The following is a 22,756-nucleotide window of genomic DNA, read 5'->3' on the forward strand; positions in this document are numbered from 1 at the left end:
ACCTCTAAGGAAGTGCTCGGAAGGGCTAAGTCTAGCTTCCCTAGCTTGTCAGAGACAATTTAGAGTAGTAGTCTAAGGCAAACTGTTCAGAAAAGCTATATTAGCTATAGCTTTTTTCCTTGTTTACTGTCTCTAGGCTCTTTGGATAAAATTAACCTCTATGAATATTCCTTTCTACCCTCCAGTTAAAAGTGCAGATATAAAAGTGGAGGGAGAAATATATCTGCAGTTGTGAATGAAAAACTGTAACAGAGTGTCTTTTTTGCTTCTCTACAGTATATAGAACAGGCTTGACATAAGGTTTTCTATTCTGATATATGTTTTCCTCTTACATTATAAGAGGGAAGCAGCTAGTTATTTGTGTTTAGAAGACTGTGGGATTCAGACAGAACAGAATGTTACTATGTGAGCAGAGAAAATGGATTTATTTTATTTTATATCAAAGATATGTTATGCATTTATTAAGCATATTTAGGATTTTTGAGGTTGTACAGAATCTTTGACACCCGTTTAATCATTGCAAAGGTCAGACTGGCCTTAGCATAATAAAATAACCTGGCATTATTAGTATAAAATTTAATGTTACATCCACAGCACAAATGACATTTTTAGTACTGTATACAAAGATAACAACTAATACAACAGCATCTTTATGATAATTCAAAAATAAGTATCTGAGTGGCTAAATAGAGTAACATTTGTAGACACAATTTTGCTAACTGCACTAGAAAGCCCTAAAATTAAATACAAAAACTAAAGAATTGTCCTAGGGCATTACACATCAGATGTTGTACCGCCTGATGTCTGAAAAAGTATTGTTTGCAGTTCTGTAAAGTTAATGTAGTCTATTTCTTAAAAAATATTCTCTGCTCTAACTGGGCTTTTGTAAACTACTGATGGCCTGAAGAATTTCATTACTGTTTCAGGATCTTCTAAGCAGAGTTCTTCGCCATCATGCTAAAAGATTTTGATATTGTAATTTTTGGCTGAAAATCTTTCCTAATAATTCAGATGTTCAAGTGGTCCAAATACTAGTTCTGTTCAACCTACCACTGCCTCCTGCAGCTCTATGTGGCCAACAACCCAGAAGCCTAAGTTATCAGAACATGTGCATTATTAACACCATGTCAATGCAGAGACCACTCAGTGAAGCACTGAGGAAAGGGACTGTCATGTTCTTTGTGAGAGTGATGATTGCTTACTCATACAAAGAAGTTACTGAATGTCAGCTGATCCACAGTAACTACAGACATACTCATACCAGATGAAATGTTTTGAAATAGCTTAGCCTCAAATGAAATAAAAATGCTTAATTTGCATAATACAAGAAAATTGCTGAAAAGTTAATATAAATATACTCCAAACACAACAGTAATTTATTTTAACAAATTAATTCTATGACTCGCAGTGTTAAGTCTATATGGAAATGTGCTAAGTATACTCACCAAGGCAATAGCTGGGAATAAGTGTTGGAAGCCAGGCCACATTAGAGAAAGCAGAGGTATGAAGAGAGTTAATTCGAGCCAGTTCAGATACTCCTCCAGTGTATGACAAAGGTCCTATAGGGTCTACACGCCACAGAATGAGCTCACTATAGATTGCATTTGGGTCATGGAATGTACGGGTTGCTGCATTTTTAAGTTGCTGTCTAGAAGAACCTTTCACATGTTTAATAGGATCCATTCTTCTGTTTATCCTGTCAGAGTCCCAGGAACTGTCTGATTCAGGAGTTAATAGAGCATTATGATGAGAAGATGTTAGCAGTAATGGTAAAACAGAATGGCAAGCTAGATCATTGAGATGAAAACGGTGACCACAGTACCTAAATTTATGTGATACAGTTAGCACAGTAGTGAAAGCTGATTTATCAGCAAAAGTAACTGCCCACTGATTTAGAGAGCCATCTATATGTTTGGAAATCATCATTACTATGGGGGAAATTATATTCACATTTGCACTGTCCTGGGCAAAGCTTGGTCGTTTATTTGCTAGAGTCTTATCTGGAAAGTCCATTGTCTTCTGATGTACAGCATTACTGTTATCTTTTACAAAGACAGGGCAAGCATACATCATAATATTTTTGCTAAGGGAACTAGCATCTCCTGAAGGAAATGCAACAGGAATCCTAGAAGAAAACGAAACCTAAAAAAACAAAAAAGAAGAAAAATTAGAATATAACAACCCAATTTAAGTCTGAATAAATGTTAGCTGTTTCACAGGAAGTATTTAAAGTTAAATTCATACTGATGTTCAGATACAAAAGAAAGGACTCAATGATTGTTGATTAAGATCATAAATAATATACCAATTTCAAATATACAATACCTGAACTTGTCGAAAGATGCCTGGAGTGTATTCATCTAAATATTTCACATGCCACACCAAAAAGGTACCATCGATAGGATGGATAGTAAAAAGCATATCTGGATTTCTGTTCCATTCAGTTAGAAGCAACTCAATTTTCCGATCTAACAAAACTGTTGGAAGAGGCATGCATGGGCCTGCTAGTAGAGATGTTTTGGGGCTCCCCTCTCTTTCTCCATCTTCATGTTCTGAAGAGCCTGTACCAGTCCCTGTCTCTGATTCTCTATCTATAGACAAGTCTGCAACAGAAAAGAAATGTGCCATTTTATCCATTGCAAAGATTTCCCTATCAGTTTCTATTCAAAACAACACAATATTTTTAATCTGCTAATAGTACTATCTGATAAGAACAGTCATGCACATTGAGGGTAGAAATATATTTCTTTGGTCTGTCTGTACATAAATATGAGGCTCTGGCCTTTGACTATTGCTTCTAACTATGCAATACAAGTAGTAATAAATATAACTGTAGAAATCCAGATACTTAGAGTAACACCCTGCCTAAGATTATTCTGGTCAGCTATATAAACCCACACATTTTATATGAATGCTCGTTCCAAATTAACATGGGGGTTTTTTTGTATTTAGAAGGTAATCATTAAATATATGGTATATGATCATTGATGAAGTAGTATGTATTGCATGTTCAGTAAGAATTATCACACAGTTTACTGCATTGGTAACCTAGATTTTAAGAACCTAAGCATTATAGATGACACAATGTATCATCAGTTTACTGTCACAAATTGGTCTTACTGGTTTCTGTAGACAGATTTTGATTTTTACACATTCTTACTGGCTAAGTGACTCTCCCACAGCAATGTAAAGTATTTCTGTTAGGACATATATTCCATCATTAATTTCAAAATATGTGTCTCTGTTCCTTTGTGAACAGCTACAGTTGGGATCATCAGGTGATCTAAGGTTTAAGATGTAAATCTTACCAGTACTGGAAACAGTGCAGTTGCATTAAAATGGAGCTATGTCCAACACTTCTGAAAGCTTGTCATAAATTCGTACGTCATTACTGACAATCAGATTGTAAGGTAAATAGAGAGCAGGTCTTAGTCATAATTTCATAGCTCAGTGGAATATATCCAAAACGGAAATGAAAGACAAAAGCTACCTTTCTTTTTCACTGTGTATATCACTATTGCATTCCAACAGAGAGTAGTACATCATCGAATTTTTCACGCCTACAATTACAGCAGCCGAAATTTCAGCTGTAAATGTATATTTATTTTAATGATAAAATGTTAGCACTTATAATTCTTGTGCTGAATAACTGCATTAATTGTTGCATTAATGTGCTTCAAAATAATTCTTGTGTTCCGTATCTCAGTATTACTAACCATGATCTAATTTCATGTGTAAACCTCTCTCTTTTTCTTCCATTTCTTCTTCCTCTTCAACCTCAACATCAAAATCTTGTTCTAGTTGTTGTTCAGAAATTTTTCTTAGATGCTGCATAAATACTTCAATAGAGGATGTGAAATTAAATTCTTTGTTATTCAACCAGTGAACAACGAAGCCTCCATTTCCTTCATCTATATTAAAAGCTGTTCCGGCCAAGACTGACGGAATATCTGTGGACATTTTTAAACAAACAAAAAAGCTGTATTAAACTGCTTATATTTTTATATATATGTACATACACACAGAGATTTCTTAATTAAGACACTTTACTTATTATGGGTAGAACATAATTTGTCCCTGTAAGATTAGAAAAGGTAAGATGCAGATTAAGTTTCTACATGCAGTTGTAATAAAAAAAGTGAAGATATTTTAATATCAATAAACTTACATGAAAATTGATTCTTATGTGAATGATAAACGATACTCAACAGTTCTAATTGCTCAGTTTCATATGTTGCAGTGTTGTCATTTCATGTACAAATTTTAGGTAAGGCACATGATTGCTCTTTAATATTTTCCTTGTTTAAAATATTCTGCATTATTCTATAAAAAGAAGCTGGTATCCTGCCAAAAAATCTGGTAGAGCTTTTTTTCATTCACTATATATTCTGTAGGATGCAAATACTCTATTCATCATATACCATTGCCTCCCAAAGCCCAACAATCAAATGTCAAGCAGACTTGAAATTTAGGTTTCTTTTGCTTTCTGATGCGCAAAGTGATTTTAATTGGCTTTTAAAAGTGCTGAAGGTATTCAGAATAAATTCAGCCTCATTTGTCTTACAAAACTCTATGCCACATAAGAGACTTGTGAAGCAACAGTCTTCCTACAGATTCCCCATATTCAATTAGGCAAAGCAAAGAATGTGCATCTTAACCCCCTTTATTTTTTTCATTTTGTGCAAATATATTATTACAGTTTAATAAATTGTTGTATTTCACCTGTAGTAGGGTTGATGCTGGCTGCTATATGGAAGTGACAAAGTGCATTTGCGTGATGTGAAATGTGACGCTGAACTTCATGAGTACCCTGTTGATCTGGCAATACATCTGTGTGGGTAACAAGAACTGAAGATCTCCTTTGTCCTTTTCTCATATTTTTCAAATGGTGGATTGTCTGGTATAGTTATAAAAAATAAATTAAGAAATACTAAAAAACTGTAAGGTAATAATTCACACTTACATAAAGCCTAAAGCTTTTTAACTTCCTTCTATGTAAGAAGACTAATTTCAAAAGGATTATTTTAAATAGATTTCAACAGAGATTAGTAACACTTATGTACATTAGTAGTAACACTTATGTACATTAGTTTTGGCAAATGGCAAAGTTCTTCTAACAGTCTTCTGAAAGTTCCTTTAATATCTGCTCCAGCAACAACATAAAAATACATACTATTTTGCATAACGTTCATAAGTAATATTACAAAAATTTTGCAGTAACCTTTGCAATATAATTTTATAACTAAATATTTTTGTGTAACTGAAAATTGCTGAGAGCCCGTGGAAAGCACAACTGATTCAGCAGCCCAAAGCATACTTGGTTTCACTCTCCCTATTTGTTGATGGTCATGATACGTAAGAAAAAAACTTGGTCTGATTGTAATAGTCTACAAATGAGTGGTGGGGTGGTTGGGTTTTTTTGTTTTGTTTTCCTGTTTTTATATTGATAGGTTTTCTCTTACTGTAAACTTAATAGACTTGATACGACTGCCACTGAAATGTAGAGCCCCATAATACCACCTTTTGGAAATGCAATTATCAAATCAGATAACTAGAAATTAAAATAGTTTATTTACTGCTTCTACTGTTTTTATAATTACAGACTTTCAGAGCCAATCAGAATTAAAACACCACTTACTATTCCATATTAAACATTGTCTCTTCCCATCACTATTAGTTAGCTATAGAAACATTAGATTGTGTTTTAAGAACACGGAGCTTGGGTGCAGAGTTGCAAGATCTCTGAATTCTTCAGTATTTAGTAATAGCCTTCAAAAACTGATATGAAATAATTCAGACTATTCTGTTATGCTTATAGGAAGTAGATAATACGCATTCTCAGAGTTCTACATCCTTTAAATATTTAAGTTTTAAGAATCTTGAAATAAAAAAAATTGACAAAATAAGTATTTACTTGTACCTCTAGTGCATGCTGTATTTTGTCCTTTTGCTTTCCAGATTGAGAGATGGTGCTGCTAATGCTGGAAGTGCTAGTTTCACAGATCTGCTCACCGAGAAGAGTATCTTCTGGTAACAACGTCTCTGCCCACAGCCGACAGATGCCATCAAGACATGATGTGAGTAACACATTACAGACCAAACCCCTAACAATAGATGTATCAAGGTTACTACCCAATGTAATTAAATTAGTTATACAGACACAGCAGAAATTAGGGGAGTACACAAGTATTTGGTAGGTATTGTTTGATCCAAATTTCTGCCTCTCCCCTAACTAAAGGTTTTAAATGAGTAGTGATTTTTGGCATGCTGATAAACCCATAGATTATTGGCAAAAGTGCATGTAAACATGGAATGGTTATTATTTGATAAATGTAACAGTTATTATAAAACTGCAGTTATGAAACTGCCTAAACTATCTGACTTACTGGACTATGTCAACAATGCATAAATTTTACTAAATAATGAAAAGTGAAATTGAACAACTAATTAAACACCAGTATATACAACAAGGTGCAGAAAAATGCTTACTAAACACTAATTATTTAAATAAATATTTTATTTCCAATGTCATAGCACCATTTGGCGAAGACAAAGCCTTACATCTATGCCTCCTGGAACAACTTGAGAAGGCACTGGAATTTAGACCATATTTTAGAATAAATCTCACCTGTTAACATGACTATCATTGTTGTACTAGGTAATACAGAAGCTTATGGGAAGATGTTGATATGTTTTATTTCTTGAAAGCATAAGCAGAGAAGTCTAATCATGTTCTTGATGGCCATTCTTTAAGCAGAGTGTTTAAAAATACTTGGTAAAAGGCTTGCTTGTTTTTTTTTTTTTAAAAAGAAAACTTTCGAACCTGGGCATGTACTTGCTAATGTTACGCCATGAAAATCCTGTCACTGCTCGAGGATGTGCCAAATAAACAAATGAGAAGTGGACAACCCCATAGCACTTTTTCTTTTCTTCATTCTCTTGGGGCAGAAGAGATGACTTCCAACCAGTCATAGGATACCAAACCTTTAAGAGGCAGTCATCCTAGGTAAAGCAGTAAAAAACCATGGGGTTAGCTAGCTATAATTAAAAATGTCACAAAAAGAAAATCCCAAATAATAAGGAAACTGCTGTTCTGGTATCTTTCATGAAAACTTGATCTGTGGCCCAGGACTATTTGCAGTTTTTCAGACAACCCATTTCTGAGACCACCTATTTCATTGATGGTCATCCTGGAATGAGTTACAGGACTGAAGAAATATTCATATTCTGCTAGCAACACTCCACGCCCATAAGAATTTTTCTTCCAGTCCAGTTGCCCCCCTACTTTCCTCTTGGTTCTCTATGCGTTTTCTGCATAGCATGTGCACATGCTTAAATCCCATGTCCATTTCCCTGCAAAGATAGAAGCCAGAAATAGGCTGCCACTCACACTACAATATTAAGCTCATTAAGAGTCAGTTTCTCCACTGAGACAAGTCATGCTGTAAGTCCCTGTTGGTTCCCATGCACAGGAAGCCTGACTCTCACGGAAAGCATTGTACCTACTGAGCACAGACACACAATAGAGGAGTAGATGCATATTACAACCTTCCCCTCCACCAGCACAACCTATGCTACCTTCCTGGTTTGAATGGTTGGGCACCACTAACTTAATTAATAGAAACAAAACTGAAACGCTAATACAGCAATACTACAAACACTGGTAAGTGAGAGTATGACTATAGGTGGAGTATGACTATACTGATGTGAGCTAAGGACAACATTACTAGTATGACAACAGTACATTGCACACAGCTGGATGCCACATCCTTGGATTTCAGGAATTGCTGCTGGAGTGGAGATACATAATAAAGTAAATAAATTAATAAATTACAAACCTCTGAGAGTGTAGATAAAAGATAGTATTTCCTGACAAGCATCAAAAAGTACAGTATCTGACCACAGATTATGCAAGAACAAAGTCTGACAGGCAACCCTGTTAAGAATCATGATCAAAGCTGTGTATCTCATGAAACAACTAAGAGCTGTCCTACAGACAGAAAATGACTTCTGGAACCATCTGCCTCATCTACTTAGTCAAATTCTTAGTTATATAAAAGTATATTAATGGGAAATAGAAATATGGAATGAAGCACATCTTTTGATAATTTTCTAACCACTATGATTCTAAATGTAATATTTATTAAGGTGTTGTAAGTATGTTTTTAGCCATAAAACAATGCAGCTCACAATTCGTTTGTCCTCTTTAGTAAGTGTAAGAAAACAAAAGTTCCTAAAATTCATCTCATTGTTCAACCAACGTTAAGTGCAAGCAATGAATGCTTACCTATCCAGACTTGAAAACCAAAGGGAATCACTCAAATGAGAGGGTGACATTAAAGAGATTTATTAATTGAAAACTTAGCTTGAATAGCAATTTGACAAAAAATATGCCAAAGTGAAACAGATGTTAAGAACTGATAACTGAGCCCAGAATTCACTGAATAGAACATATTTTCTAATTTATCCTCTCAGATGTACATATCCTACCAGTTTAAATGTGTATGTGTTCTGTCATAACAATCTAATATTTATCCTCATTATTTCCAGCAGAAATAGAAAAATGTTTATGCATATCTGAAAGTTCATCTAAGTATACTTTATCTAAAAAATATATATATATACACACACACAAGTCTGTATCATTGTCACTGTATTTCCAGGTTGATTCTCAAGTATTCAGTAAGAGTACATAGCTAAATCCAATTTTTTGTTGCTAAAATTCATGGAATTACACAAAAAGACAGCATTATACATGAGATGATAATTTAACTTAGCTCAGACTACAATAGAATGTATGGTCCAGGACTATTCTATATTACTTATTTACTTTTGTCAAACAAATGCAAAACATTGCAAACACTTATTTAATTATTCTCTTTTTGTCCTTACCTTCCCAGCTGTTGCAAAGTATTCACCATCAGGAGACCATGCCATCAAATGTACTGATACTGCAGTCCTAAAGAACATGAGAGTAAAGTTGTAAGTAAAGTCTATTTATTCTATAGTATTATTTCATATGTATTCAGTTGATTAAGTATTACTGTTCATTATTTAAATGAAATGTATTAATATTTTATAGCTGTTGTTTTAAGCATACTTTAGAAATAGCAGAGGCATAAAAAGTATTTGCTACAATGAAACAAAATATTTAGTATTTTCACAGTTTTACAGAAAACCAGCCCATAAAATAAATTGTTTTAAGTACGGCAAGCCTAGGCTAGATCTGATGACATCACAGATGTGAAATTTGTCCCACCTGCTCCTCTACTCCCAGTGAAACCAAGACAAATAGTAGGAAGAAATGAAAGGGAAGATCTGTTAGATAATTTGTGATACTATTTGTCTGTGACTACAGCTGTCTGAAAGAGGAAAGCAGCCTATACAGTACTTTGTGGGCACAAAATCTAAAATGGCTTCAAAAAAGTCAAGAGAAAACAGGTTCATAGGCAGCTGCTTCCCAAGTCTGCATATATATAGAAATGGCTGATCATGAAGCACTTTTGTAACATGGATCTCAAATAGAACTGCGTAGAAAGAGTTTCAGGACCCTATTCCTAAGATTCAGCAAGCAGCTCTCATCTTTATCAGTGTAGCACATCTGCCTGCTACTGATCCTCTGTTCACTCTCAGCCAATATCTCAGCACTACTTTCAAAGATGAGAAAATGGGGACAATTTTGATACATTGCCAGAGCTATAGTTTGGGTGAGGCTTTGACTAGGTTATCTGGTGATAGGTCACTTGAAAAAGTGAGGAATTTTTATTTGGAGTAACTTACACTGTTTGCATTTTATGCTATTTATGGTATTTTAAGCTGATTTAAAAGCACATTTTAAAATACATTTTGAAGAGAAGATAGGGTTGATATATCACGTGGCACTGCAATTTGTCTTAAAATAGAAATTATCTTACTCACCTGCACTGCCAGACACATTTCCAGTCATTTAGTACTGGGACAACTTTATCATCTTTGATCTGATTGTCAGGATCATCATCTTCATCTTCTTCTAGAATGTCACTAGATGGAGGGGCCCACAGTTGCAAAAAGTCAGTTGCTGTCAGCAGCCTATTACCTGAAAGTGGGTAATATCAAAGCTATGAAACCAAGATCATGCATGTAGATTGAAATATTAAGCCTGTCATCATATTTTGTTGAGAATTATACAAAACAGGTTGAAAACTCAACTTTATAAAGTCCATTTCAAATATGATAGGATATTCAATCATATTATACAGCTGTTTTTATTAAAACATATTGAATTCATAATACCTTTTAAGAAAGAACATCAAGGCTTTTTTGGTGACTTCAGATAATAAATCATATTTAATAATGAATGTTGCAGATGCTAAATAGCCATTGACATCTCAAATAAACACACATTGTTAGACATCTTATAAATATCTGTGTCCAGGTACATTGCTGACTTTAATTGTGATAAAATTCTATTTAAATGATTATTAGTGGTAACTTAAGTCAGGTAGCAACTTAACACTTTGATTCCCAAACTAAGATCTCACATAAGAGACTCAAATGCTTGGCACAGAATCTTCACAAATGCTAACTGTAGACTCATGTTTTACGCAACACTGCCTGAGAACACATAATCTAAAATTTCCATATTCATGCTCTCACTTTATTACAATAAAAATAATTTGTGTTCAAGTTCTCCTAACTACAAATGTTGGACAAATACTTCACAAACTTCACATTACCTTGAGGATCCCATGCCAGGTTGTAAGTCATAGAACTGAGGAAGAATTGCCCAGTTTTAAGCCACTGACACTTTAGTTGCTGTAGTTTAAAAATAGTAAAGGATTAATTCCCACATCAACAGCAAAATACAAAGATATTGTTATTTCTTTCTTTCTCTATGAAATTTCTATTAAGCCTGTTTCAAAAACATTCAGGGCCCAGTGGTAGATTGCTGAATCTAGTTTTAATAATTTCTTTAATTGTTTTATAAAAATTAAATGCATCACAGAGCGCCCAGTGAAGCAGATCTGGACCTGTCACACATACAAATATATCTGTAGATTACTTTAAACTAGTTAGGTCATACCTTTAAAACAACATAAGGGATGGCAGTAGAGATGCAACAAAGACTGTGAAACCTGCTTGAGAACATATTTAATGCTCGTGTGCTCGGCCATGGCTGTGCTGTTAAAACAAGCCTGGGTACACGTATACAAGTCTAAGTCATACTTCTGTACCATAGATCTGACAACCTCTTGACGTTAAAGAAACACCAAGTTGTCACCATGTCATTCTAGTATGAGATTCAAGAACAAGATGTTGTTGTGAAATTAGGAGGAGCGCAGTCCCCAGTTCAATTCATGCAGTGGAAAATTCTACCCATCCAATTTTATTATGGATGCTGGAAAACGTTTATCCATTTGTCTTTTGTGTGCCAATGTAATATAATAATAATAATAACAACAACTGGCAGACAGACTTTTTTGCCTCTTCTAAGAACCTAAACCAAATTGCAATCATGAAATACATACTTACACAATTTCTTTTATGAGAATTTATACCAAGTGGTTCAAAAATACAAACAGCATTTCCATATGATGCTGCAATCTGGAAAAAAAACAAAATTAAAGACGCAGAATGTAAGGTTAGGAGATAACTGTAACCACTCCTCAGTATTCCAAAGTAGCTAAAGAATTTCCAGTACCTCTTCTATGTGCCATTGTTCAACAAAAGTGAAATTAATACAAATGTCATTAATTGTGTTGTAGGTATACCTTCTTAAGGAAGTTGAGAAATACATACTTCTGAACAAGTCCATCTTTAAGATTTTAACTTGTTCAGTGGGATAAACACTGTCAATCAGATCGAATATATTCTTCCAGGGTAACTACTGTTAATGCACAAGGAAAAGCTGATGCCTTCACTACTTATGCGCACATTCTGTCTACGTCACAGCTAACTAATAAATTAATTATTAGTGTCTGGGTCTCAGTGTGTTCCCAGATTCCATTTTGTACCACTAAATAATAATTACAACAAACAGGAGGAAATGTAGTTCTATTTTGAGCAGTTAAATACATTTTGAGGGAAGACAAATGGTAAATAAAAACTGAAGCACTTACACCTCAATCTCTTTCACCCACTTATTCCACAGAAAACTCCATACACAAAATGGTCTTTGTTAGGAATTTATCTGGTCATGTTCCTAATACTCATGAGTACTTCTGACTATCTTTAAAATTCCTTTTTCTTCCTTAAAAGATTTTTAAAAGAGAAACTGTTTAAGTTCTTCCCATTCAGGATCTGGTTTCCTCAATACAGAAATGATGTAAAAGTTTCACGACATTTATTATGAAATCTTATTTCCTCTTTGGGGGGAGGGGAGTGGGGGGAAGGTTGCAAAAACACTCTTCCAAAGAAAAGAACAGACCCGTGAGTTCAGAGTCCTGAATGCAGAACCACTCAGGGGTTCATGGTGATCTTGCGGGGGCCATCTGTGCAGCTGGAATCTCTCTTCCAGTCCTCCTGGGATGGCACTGCTGCAGTGCAGGGGCCTTGCCAGCTAAACCTGCCTGAATCCTAACTAGGGTTTTCTCAATACTGCAACCAATTTTTAACTAGCTAATATTAGTAGGCAGTGACAACTGACAAACAAAATTTGCTCAGTGCACTACCATAACTCATAGAAAGTAGTTTTTTCTCAGCAATCTAAACTCTCTCTTTAGCATTGTTTAGGGATTGAAAATAAAACCACATAGCCAGTCAAGGGGCCATGCAGTTATGACAGCTTATACTGCAGCACTTCTAAACACATTGAACATTCCTAGCTTTTCTGAAAAATTAAGTATTTCTAATTCATTACTTTGCAGGACACACAAAAACACATATGCACATATGTGTGTATATGTATGTATACATGAATGATTTATCCATGTCTTCTTTAGCTACATGAAAGCATACAATAATGGAGACAACAACAATAATTTTAGTACCATTCCAGTTCTGATACTATACTGTAACTAATATATATTTCCACATTTTGTGATACCAGTTATTGCAGGTCCTGGAAAGGAATAAAAGCCATTGTAACAAGATGCGTCCTGCTGCCCCTTCCCCCCCCCCCCCAAATAAATTACTATTACATTGAAACAATTCTCTGAGTAACACAATAGGTGTTACTCAAAGTTACAGATCAGTTAATACCATTGATGTATTATGTTGCTGTTTAATTATTTCATTTAGAGTATTCCAATTTTTTTAAAGTTCTACACAAATTCATTAAAATCCTTACCCTGCCTTGTCGTTGGGAGCACTCCACACAACTGACCTGGATGTTTCCATGTTTAGCACCAGGAATAATCTGCACACATTCAAAGTCATTTGCCAGAATAACAATGTCACAACCAGAGCCATATGCCTGAAATATTTTTAAAAAGAAATACAATTAAAAATGTATTTTAAAAACTAACTGAATACTTATTAGATGACTTAGGTTTTTGAGAGAGCTGTGAAAATCTCCATTGAAACAAGATGGTATTATGTAGCGGGTTTATTCCTCGCCAATTCAGTAGCACCATCAGAATAAGCAACAAGTGAAAACAAAGTAGCAAACGAGACCTTACATCTTCCAGGGTTTAAATCACAACAAACAGAAACAGTAACAAAAAACAACCCCAAAACAAACCCGAAACTTACTCTAGAACTTAAGCTCTGTGTGTACTTCCACTTTTGTTTGTTTTGTGGAGTTATTTTAGGTTTTAGTTGTTTTTTTTTCTCCCTTCTAATTCTTGTTGCCTCTTAGAGCAAGGCAGCCAAGAGTTTACTATTCAGGTGCACTTACTGAATTTGCATATAAATTTCTTACATATGTGTGTGTCATGCCCTCCCCCTTATTTTTTTAAAGAATATTAAGTGAGTCTTTTCTATAAGAATCCAATATCTGGGCTTTTCTGAGTTTTAAGAAGTGCACATTACTATAAGACTGTAAAACAACAAAGATTTGTCTTGGATATATTGTATCTTGTGCAATACACACTGCAGTCTAAATAATGTGTTTAATAATAAGTTATAAAACAATGATAGGTTGCAGCACTTTTTATTGGCAGGATAAATATATATTTGTCTGCCAACCTTTCACCTGTCCTAGTGTGCCAGAGTATTCTAAAAAGTTTAATCACTCCAGATGATCCGTTCCGCTCAACTCCCACACCCAGGCACAGAAATCCCTCCCTAGCATCAATCTACCAATAAGCCTTTTTAAAGTAAGCAGTTATAGCTAGAAGTCTCTTTCCTTAAAGTAAGTTTTCCACATATTCCAATAGAGCAGGCATTACAACCGCTGAATTAAGCAGAGTGTGCAAGTCCTCAATAGTCAATTTCAGATGGTACAAAGTTACTTTGTCATTTTAACTTGTCCCCTGTTTCTTTCACAATAATTTCCAAATTGCTGAGTCCTAGCCGTCTTCTTTGAGGTCAATCAGTTTAAAGGCTACCTGTATTATTTTTGAGAAGTGTATGAGAAGTTGTGAGTATTTCTATAGATTTACAAGATCAATGCCCATTGATGGGCATGCTAAGATAATAGTGCAAGATAACGACTGGAATTAGAACGGACAATTTAGGTCTCATGACCTTCTATGTCTAGATCCTCTATTCTGATCCTCCTCGGAAGGAGCAACAAGTGAGAAAGTCTGAAGAAAAAGGCTTAATTTAGTGAAAGTAACAGTCACTGCTAAAAAGAAGAAAGGAATGAAAGCAATACAAGCAGCAAAGCAGAAACTCAGGCCTCAGAAATTAACACATCATACAATTGCACACACAAAAATGAAAACTCTGTACAAAACATATATCATCTAAAAGATTTCCAAGGTCCTCTCACAAAAATAAAGTGACACAGTGTTGTCTGGGTCCTCAAGCCCACAGCCGTTTTTCTGGGAAGCTCTGAGGAACTGATACTGGAGTAACTTGCAATGTAAGCAGAAGAGGGGAAGAAAAACCATCTACTAAAAGGTTGTTTGAGGGATTTTATCTATGTAACAATATCATAGCTCCCTGATGACTAAGCTATGCAATTATTAGACCCAGTCTGGAAGGGAGTAAGTTATTAATAAAATGGAATAGGATTATTTCCAGAAAGTAAGAGAAAGAAAGATGAGATTCTGAGATAAGTTTTGTTGTTTTCCTATTTTTTATATCACAATTTGTTGCAAAACAAACTCCACCAGCAGTGTGGAATGCTGGACAGGCCAGCAAATGTTCACAAGTAGGCAGGAAGAGGATGGAGACCAGGATGTGAATGCCCCTAAGTAGACAGGAAAATAAAAGTAGGTCCTCTTGTTCCAGTAATTTATTCAGAATTCTAATGTTCACAAGCAATTGATTTGCCTACTATTTACTTCAAAGGACGAGCAATTAAAACAGAAAATATTGAAAGACTCACCTTCTTTTCAACAGTCTGTCTCATAACTACTCATACAAACCTACTAAAAGACATGATTTAAATTGTTATCTAATACAGTAAAAAAAGGTACTGATCCACTTCAAACAAGGACTTAAACCTTTTGGATACCGCATTTTTTCATTGTCAGTATTGATAACTTGATTTGCAAATTTCAAACTAAATTAAACATGATTTATCACTAGTTGCAATCCTGTTAGCAGGAGATATGGACATGTGCCTCAGATATGATACAGGGAAAGGAAAAGACTTCTCAGCTTTAATTTCCTTATGCTTACTGTTCTTAAAAATGCACGTTTGTATGTGTGTGTATAGTTGATAATGCATGAAACAAAATATTTTATACTTGGGTATGCCTGTTGACTCTGTGAAGCAAAAGAATTCAGTGCCTTCCTTTTTAAATGTTTTAGTTTCTCTTTCTCCTGTCCCCTATCCGCACTTCTTATTATAGCAACAAAACAGTATTTTTCTGGCTAATCATACTATTTAGCATGTATTTACAAAGTTAAGTGAAAGATGGTTGTGAATTTAAAGGGTGGTTTACAACAGAAAATTTGTTTTTTCTTAAAGAATCATCAAGATGTAGAGATCTCTTTCCTCAGTGAAATCTTATTACTGTCACCCATATCCTTCCTACTCTTTGCCTCTATTTGGCACTGCACCAACAAGTGACTCAGCACACCTAAGTGTCCTGTGCCAACAGAGAGGATCTAGTCCATTAGAGACCTTAGCTGGACCACATTCCCAACAGCAGGGTATCAGCCTTCAGCTCTAGGTTCTTTGAGCAAGAGCTACCTCTTGGTTCTGGGGTCATTTTCTCAGTGAAAATTTATTCTGAGAACATCTCTCATTTCTTGAAAGTGTATTAAAGTATATTTACCTTAAATCTTAAATTTACTTTAAGAAGTACATTTACTATAACCCCATCTTTGAGAAAATGTGTCCCCTCATTTCAAAAGAAGTGTTCACTTTTTCACATTTATAGTCTCCAAATGTCTCAAAACAGAAAAGGTCAATATACTTTCCTGTACTGAAAGATATTTCCATATTTCACATTATACGTCTAAATAGAATTTTTCCATTTGAATACTTTTATGAGGCTTTTCTAATACACTCAATACATTAACAAGTTTATACTTGAACAGAATACACTTCTTTTAAATCCTCTTTTTATTTTGTCCTTTCACTCCTTAAGCTGGTAATGCAGTAGAAGCACCCTATGTTGTCAAAGAATAGGGAAGTATCATATGTATCATCAGTAGTTCCTTAAGGATTCAGCTGACAACATCTTCAGGGAGATCATTCAAGCCACCACAGGTCTCTCCTGCCAGAATAACAGTGGCCACAACATTTGTGGCAACAGACTAATGATCTGTATAGCCTGATAAAAGGAATGGAAAATTTATAAGCCATACAGAAAGGAAAGATGGAAAATAAGATGCTGAGATACTGTAATGGATGAGACCAGCACAGAGGTCTTAAATAAACAGAATTATAAGCAGTCAGTGAATGAAACAAATGCAGTAAAAACCACCCACATGGACTATCTGCCAACCTCCATTTCTAATGTCACTGATAACTTCAAAGAGAAAATTAAATGGAGTTGCAAAACCGTCAGAATGCAAGGATGACTTGCAGGATCCATAAGCAACTAATAAGCTGTAGTTTGCCAATGTCTGCTTTAACTGTCAAGATCTGGGAACACTGAAATGAACAATGACAAAGCTTTAATTGAATGCAGGAGCACCAGACAGAAGTAGGACATTCTGTCCTACTGTAAGAGTTTATGCTATATCCTCAATTTTCAGATAATACGAAAGTAACACGTACATCTCTCTTTCAGCTGCCCGTATTTGCTGGTTTGGTTCTCTAATTTTAATGTTGAACATTGGAACTAACAGACAGGGAAACAATTATTCCCTCACATTCTCACCTTGGTTTTTCTTTATATGAATGTTTTTCTCTGTATAAAAATTGATTCTTCTCTTTCTATAATGCGCAACTCTACAAATTTGGCATAAGTGAAATAGACCAGAAGTCCTCAAGCTCTAGTGTGTACTATTAGGGGTACAGGGGCATTTCAAGCTAGTAAATGATATGGAAGAAACAGAATCAGCCCGCAGTGGTATTAAAAAAAATTTTCATAAACTTCTAAAATTACATAAATTAGTTAAAATTTGTATTAAAACCTGAATTAAAGCCTGTGTTGGCCTTATAGTACTCTTCCAGAATAACAACACTTATCCTTAAGTTTTTGGCTATGGATAGTAAACATATAAGATGCAGAAACTCCTCCACCTTCCTATTAGTGATGAGGACACCTGAATTCTGAAACATTTCCAAACTCCCATCAACAGACACAACATTTACACTTCCCTCCTCCCCCAGTTAAGTACTAGTAGAATTACAATACACTTAATGCAAACTAGCAAAATAACTGAAAAAAACCCAACCCACTACTAGCCTGTGGCCTATAGAACAGGCTTTCCTAAATTGACATTTGAGACAAATTCATGATTAAATACTTTACAATATGCTTACACACAGAGCTTCAGAGAAAAAAGGACATAGTAAGGATTCAGATGTTAAGCGTCCAGTTCACATAAACATGACACACTGGAGAACATATAAGTCTATGTAAGTAGTAATAAATAACTGAGAGGGATTTGCAAATGAGTTTTAACAAGTAATTTTTCAAGAAGGATGAAGTAGAGTAGAACCCTATAGAGCAGAGGAAACCTATTCTCAGTTGCTGTATCTTGTGGACATAATGGCGTAGATTAAGATTTTGCTGTTTTCAATGAGGTAAAAAAAAGTTTACATGGGTGTGGGAGACCTTCATCTGCGACAGCTTCTGAAATTCATTACACACAGTTCCAGGCCAGCTGTCAGTACTGGCATGGAAGATGCCAAGCAGCTTGTTCTTTTCAAAAATGACAAATAATAAATTAAATTTTTTTCACTTCGATCAGAAAAGTTCTTATGTACAGATACGCCTAAAATCTGATATTCTGGGTTTTCATTAATAATGTTTAGAATTCTGTATTTTGTGCATTTAGTGACACCTCTTGCAAGAAGTAAATATTCATTATCTTATGTTTGTATTACACTAGCCAGAGCTTGGAATTTTTCTACTTATAGAATCTAGCCTTTAGGTATTTTTTTTTTTTTTTTTAAACCTAGACTGACCTCAGAAACAACTACATTCTGTTCAGAGTTTTGGGGGGAAAAAACCAACCCTGAGCTTGGACAAAGGGCAGAAGCCATATAACCAGAATCAGAACAGCTCGTCTTCTTTATTTGAAACCACCTTACTTCCACATCATGGAAAGTCAGGTTGGTAACATAAATCCCACTCAGAATTAAAGTCCGTGACTGAAATTGGCTTAACATGAAACAGCTGCTTAACAACAAAAACTAAGTTAAATCAACCATGGTTTGAAAAATGCAGTTTACTACCTTTAAAAACTTATTAGCTGCCTGTTACACAATGAGGTTCAAATAACATACAGACCTTCTGCCTAGGCAAGGTCTGTGCTGTAAGGCCCTTCTGTATAAAGCTCAACTCTGACCTTCTGTAAACTCATTTGTGAAACACGGTTAACAATATTTGCTGAAATGAGAACGTGAAGGAACAGCAAGTTGAACAGTGCACAGAATTATTACCAGAAATGACAAAACCAGAACTTCTGTCATTTAGTACTTAAACCCTTTACTTATGCAGTGTCCTTTTTCAAGCTCAAGTAAAGGGAGACTGAGGAGACTGGCTGGTAGAAAACAGCATTATGAAACTATTTTGCTTCTAATCACCCTACAAAAAGTTTTCCCTGGGTATTACCTGTTCTACTAGACTGGGCGCAATACAGCTACAACATCTACAAGCCAGTTTGCTAACCAAATATCTCTGTGCTTCATCCCTTATTTGGGAAATGCTAGATATATGTCAGGATTTCTGCAGGCAGATGTGGGAGCGTAGGGAGGAAAGAACACCATGCACTTTTCAGATAAAGGACTGACAAACCCTTTGTAGCCAACCTACAGCAACTGTCTGATCTTGTCTCTGTTTCTTTGGATTTGTTTTGCTTTATGGAGTCACTAATACTTGTTTTTTAGCAGGTAAAGAAAAATTAATGGCAAAATAATTTCTTTTCCCTTTCTTATTCTCAGAATAACTAGATGACTTTCATGAAAGCTTTAAAAAAGTACAGTTGAGGCAGAACATGTTAGCATCTTAGCTCTAGCTACACTGACTTGGAAATTAAAAGCTTACCCTTATCCCCAGCAAGGGGTCATATAAACAAGCCAAGAGCAAACCACAGAGGAAAAGAAGGATGAAAAAGAACCTGAGAGTTTCAACATCCCTAATCACATCAGAAGAAAATGTGTTCCTTCTCTCAGAATCCTAAGACTGCTGGCATCTAAAGCAAGATCATCTTAAGAGGACATTTCTCCTCCTCTTCCTCAAAAAAAAAAAAAAAAAAGGAAATAGCTCCAAAACTATTAACTAATGAATACATATATACAAGTACCCAAGCCATTATTCTACTGTTAAGTGGAGTAACTTGAACATGAATGATACATTTCTGCACACAAAAAAGCCGTATTTTCAAGTCCTTATGATGAATCAGTTGTAGCAATTTTGAACTAGTTTTCACACATCTTAAACGAATGCCCTAACATCAACCAAAACATAAGCAAGCACACGTGCACACAAACAATGGCTCCTCTGCCACAGCCTAACTCCATATAGATTCATATAGTACAGCACATACTGTGTAGATCTCCCTTAACCTCTTGCCTTTTACTGCTCTGCTTCTGCTGTGTTCAAGAGGCTGACAGGTATTGGGTCTTAAGAGCATGTCTACAGAGTCAGGCTCTGTCACGAATACACATAATCTCTTGCCTAAACTGCAAATCCTGCTTCAGGATCTGAGTTAAAGTTATGACTCCAAACAGCTTAATGGTTCGGGGGGACAGACCTATGTCAATACAGTGTTACTGATGTTGACCAACAGAATTTAAGGTTAGGCACTACCAAAAGTGACAGCTGCACTGGATGGTAGACTATGATGCTACTGAGAGTCACAAGGGTGATTAATTTCCTAAGAATCTGGATACAAGACTCCAAACTGTTTGCAAGCAGGTATTTTTAACTATGCCATTTACTATAGGATCAAGGCCTAGAACAGCAGGAAATAATACCATGAATACAGAGAAAGGAGAAAAAGGGAAGAAAGTTACAGCTGTGGAAGGCCAAAAGATACATACTTATCTTTACTGTATTATAAAAGATTGGATGCAGCAGCCAGAGAAGACAGTGAGATCTGTTGTATCTATGCAGTTCCATAGTTAACATGCTACCAAATGATTCTGCATTTTTTTGTGAAACGTGACTTTTGTTCTTGGAAAAGTCTTGTATAAAGCATAATACATATTGTTATTAATTTTTTATGTTATCAAAACTATTATGAGAATTAGCATGAAGTTGTCTTTTATAATACCAGTTGATTGACTTTTCAAACTGTCACAGTAAAAAGAAACACATTAGAATATGAATGAGTAAACAACTCTCAAATATCAAAAGTAACAGAGGTCCCTTTAATAGCAGTATGGCTGCGTAGCAGCAGAACAAGGAAAATAAAGACAGACATGGCACCTTTTATTTCTTAAGACTTTCAAGCATTCATTACTGAAATCAGACATCTGTGATAATCTCAAGTAAGCTTTAAATGTTTGACAAGTCTGCTGACAGTTATCTTAGACTAAAAATGATGCTCTGTATCATTTAGCTTGGACTTGGTTTGTGCCTGGCATATAATCTTGTAAATGTTAATACAGAATCTAATGAGACTATTTATTCCCAAATAATAACATACTGATTAGATGATAGTATGCAAAACACTGCAGAAGCTGATCACTCATTAAAATCAGAGCATATAATAAGCTAAAGAAGTGGAAATTGACATTAGAATTGACAAAAATAGCCTGTGGATGATAAACAGGTTTTGTTATATGAACTACTGGACTCTTGAAATTTACTTAGTGTGTCTCTTTCCATTTATGTTCTCCTCTAGTTGAAGGGGTGCATTTGACAAATTTGCGGTTTATTAACCACAGTAATTGAAGCCAAACGCTCATCAATAGTGGATAGGCTTCTTAAGAAGCCTGGTGCAACAGACTATTTTCTCCTTGCAGGAGCACATACGCGCACACACACAGAAAAACCACCCAACAAAATTTGGGGACGCACAATTTGGGGGTTTCCCTGGCTCCCTGCCCGAATTCAGCGATCCACGGAGGACTCGCTAGAGGTGAGGGGTGCCTCCGCGGATCCCAGCCTCCATCCGCAGCTGCACCCCGGGAAGAGCGAGCGGCGAGATCCCTCGCGAAGGACGTGGAAGGCGGCGACGCTCCGCGGCGGGGCCAGGCCTGGCTTCTCCCGGCCGGTGCTGCCCGGGAGCGCCCCCATGCCCCAGAGGAGCGCTCCCACCCCACCTGCAAACATGCCGGCTCCCACCCACGCGCCCTCACCTCACCGCCCCGCCCCGCGGCCCCCGCTCGTAATCCCCGCCTTAACTACCCCGGTATTTCTGGCCCCGGGACGAGGGCCCGCAAAACACCCTGCCCGTACCCCCCCGCCCCGGCAGGTTAATCCCCTCCATCCCCTCCCACCGCTCTCCTCGGGCCTACAAAACACCCTCCCCTTCCCCCACCCGCCTCAGCCCAGCCGCCCCCGCCTCTCCCCTCGCATCGCCACCATTACCGTGAAGGGGATGTCCTCAACGCTGCCCACCGAGTAGCAGTTGTCCCCGGGGTTGACGGCCCCGGTGAGCACCTGGTGGAGATGCATCGCGGCACCCCCCCACCCCCCGCTCTCCTGGAGACGGCAGCGCCGCGACCGCCGCCTCCGCCGGCAACGAGCGGACGAGACCCGGATGGCTCCGCGCTCCCGCCCGCCTCGCGGGCCGAGGCCCTGCGTGCTGCCGCCGCGAGCGCGCGCGCGAGGGAGGGAGGGAGGGAGGGGAGGCGGCGCACGCGCTCGGCAGCGCCTGAATCGGCTGAGGCACGCGCAGGCACCGCCTCTGCGCGAGCAGCGGCCGTTGATGAGAGCCGCTGTGCGCGCGCCGGCGAGGCAGTTAAAGGGCGGGGGGGCGGCACAGCCCAGCCTGTCAGTGCGCGGGGGTCGGCCCGGCTGCTCCCCGCAGCCGGCAGCCTGAGGCGGGCAGCGTAGCGGGGGAAGAGAAGAGCGCTAAGTTTAAAAGAGAAAAGGGAGGGACGGCTGAGGAGCCGGGGGATGCGGTGCGCTTGGCTGACACCTCGAGG

At 37.0% G+C, this 22,756-nt stretch overlaps 1 protein-coding gene across 7 annotated transcripts in view; it reads right to left on the minus strand.

Annotated features, from left to right (window-relative positions):
* Positions 1-22,283, minus strand: part of DMXL2 (Dmx like 2) — a 57,870-nt gene extending 35,587 nt beyond the window's left edge. For all 7 annotated transcript variants that reach the window (XM_059824042.1, XM_059824041.1, XM_059824039.1 and 4 more), the window contains exons 1-12: positions 22,197-22,283; positions 13,268-13,393; positions 11,512-11,583; positions 10,716-10,794; positions 9,919-10,075; positions 8,893-8,959; positions 6,824-7,002; positions 5,921-6,104; positions 4,723-4,897; positions 3,717-3,950; positions 2,326-2,603; positions 1,446-2,142 (exon numbers count right to left, since the gene is read on the minus strand). In XM_059824042.1, the coding sequence (XP_059680025.1) occupies positions 1,446-2,142; positions 2,326-2,603; positions 3,717-3,950; positions 4,723-4,897; positions 5,921-6,104; positions 6,824-7,002; positions 8,893-8,959; positions 9,919-10,075; positions 10,716-10,794; positions 11,512-11,583; positions 13,268-13,393; positions 22,197-22,283 (2,335 nt within the window). The remainder of the gene's footprint in view (positions 1-1,445; positions 2,143-2,325; positions 2,604-3,716; positions 3,951-4,722; positions 4,898-5,920; positions 6,105-6,823; positions 7,003-8,892; positions 8,960-9,918; positions 10,076-10,715; positions 10,795-11,511; positions 11,584-13,267; positions 13,394-22,196) is intronic.
* Positions 22,284-22,756: the final 473 nt, after the last annotated feature.

Source organism: Gavia stellata, chromosome 13, assembly GCF_030936135.1.
Source record: "Gavia stellata isolate bGavSte3 chromosome 13, bGavSte3.hap2, whole genome shotgun sequence".
Lineage (NCBI taxonomy): Eukaryota > Metazoa > Chordata > Aves > Gaviiformes > Gaviidae > Gavia > Gavia stellata.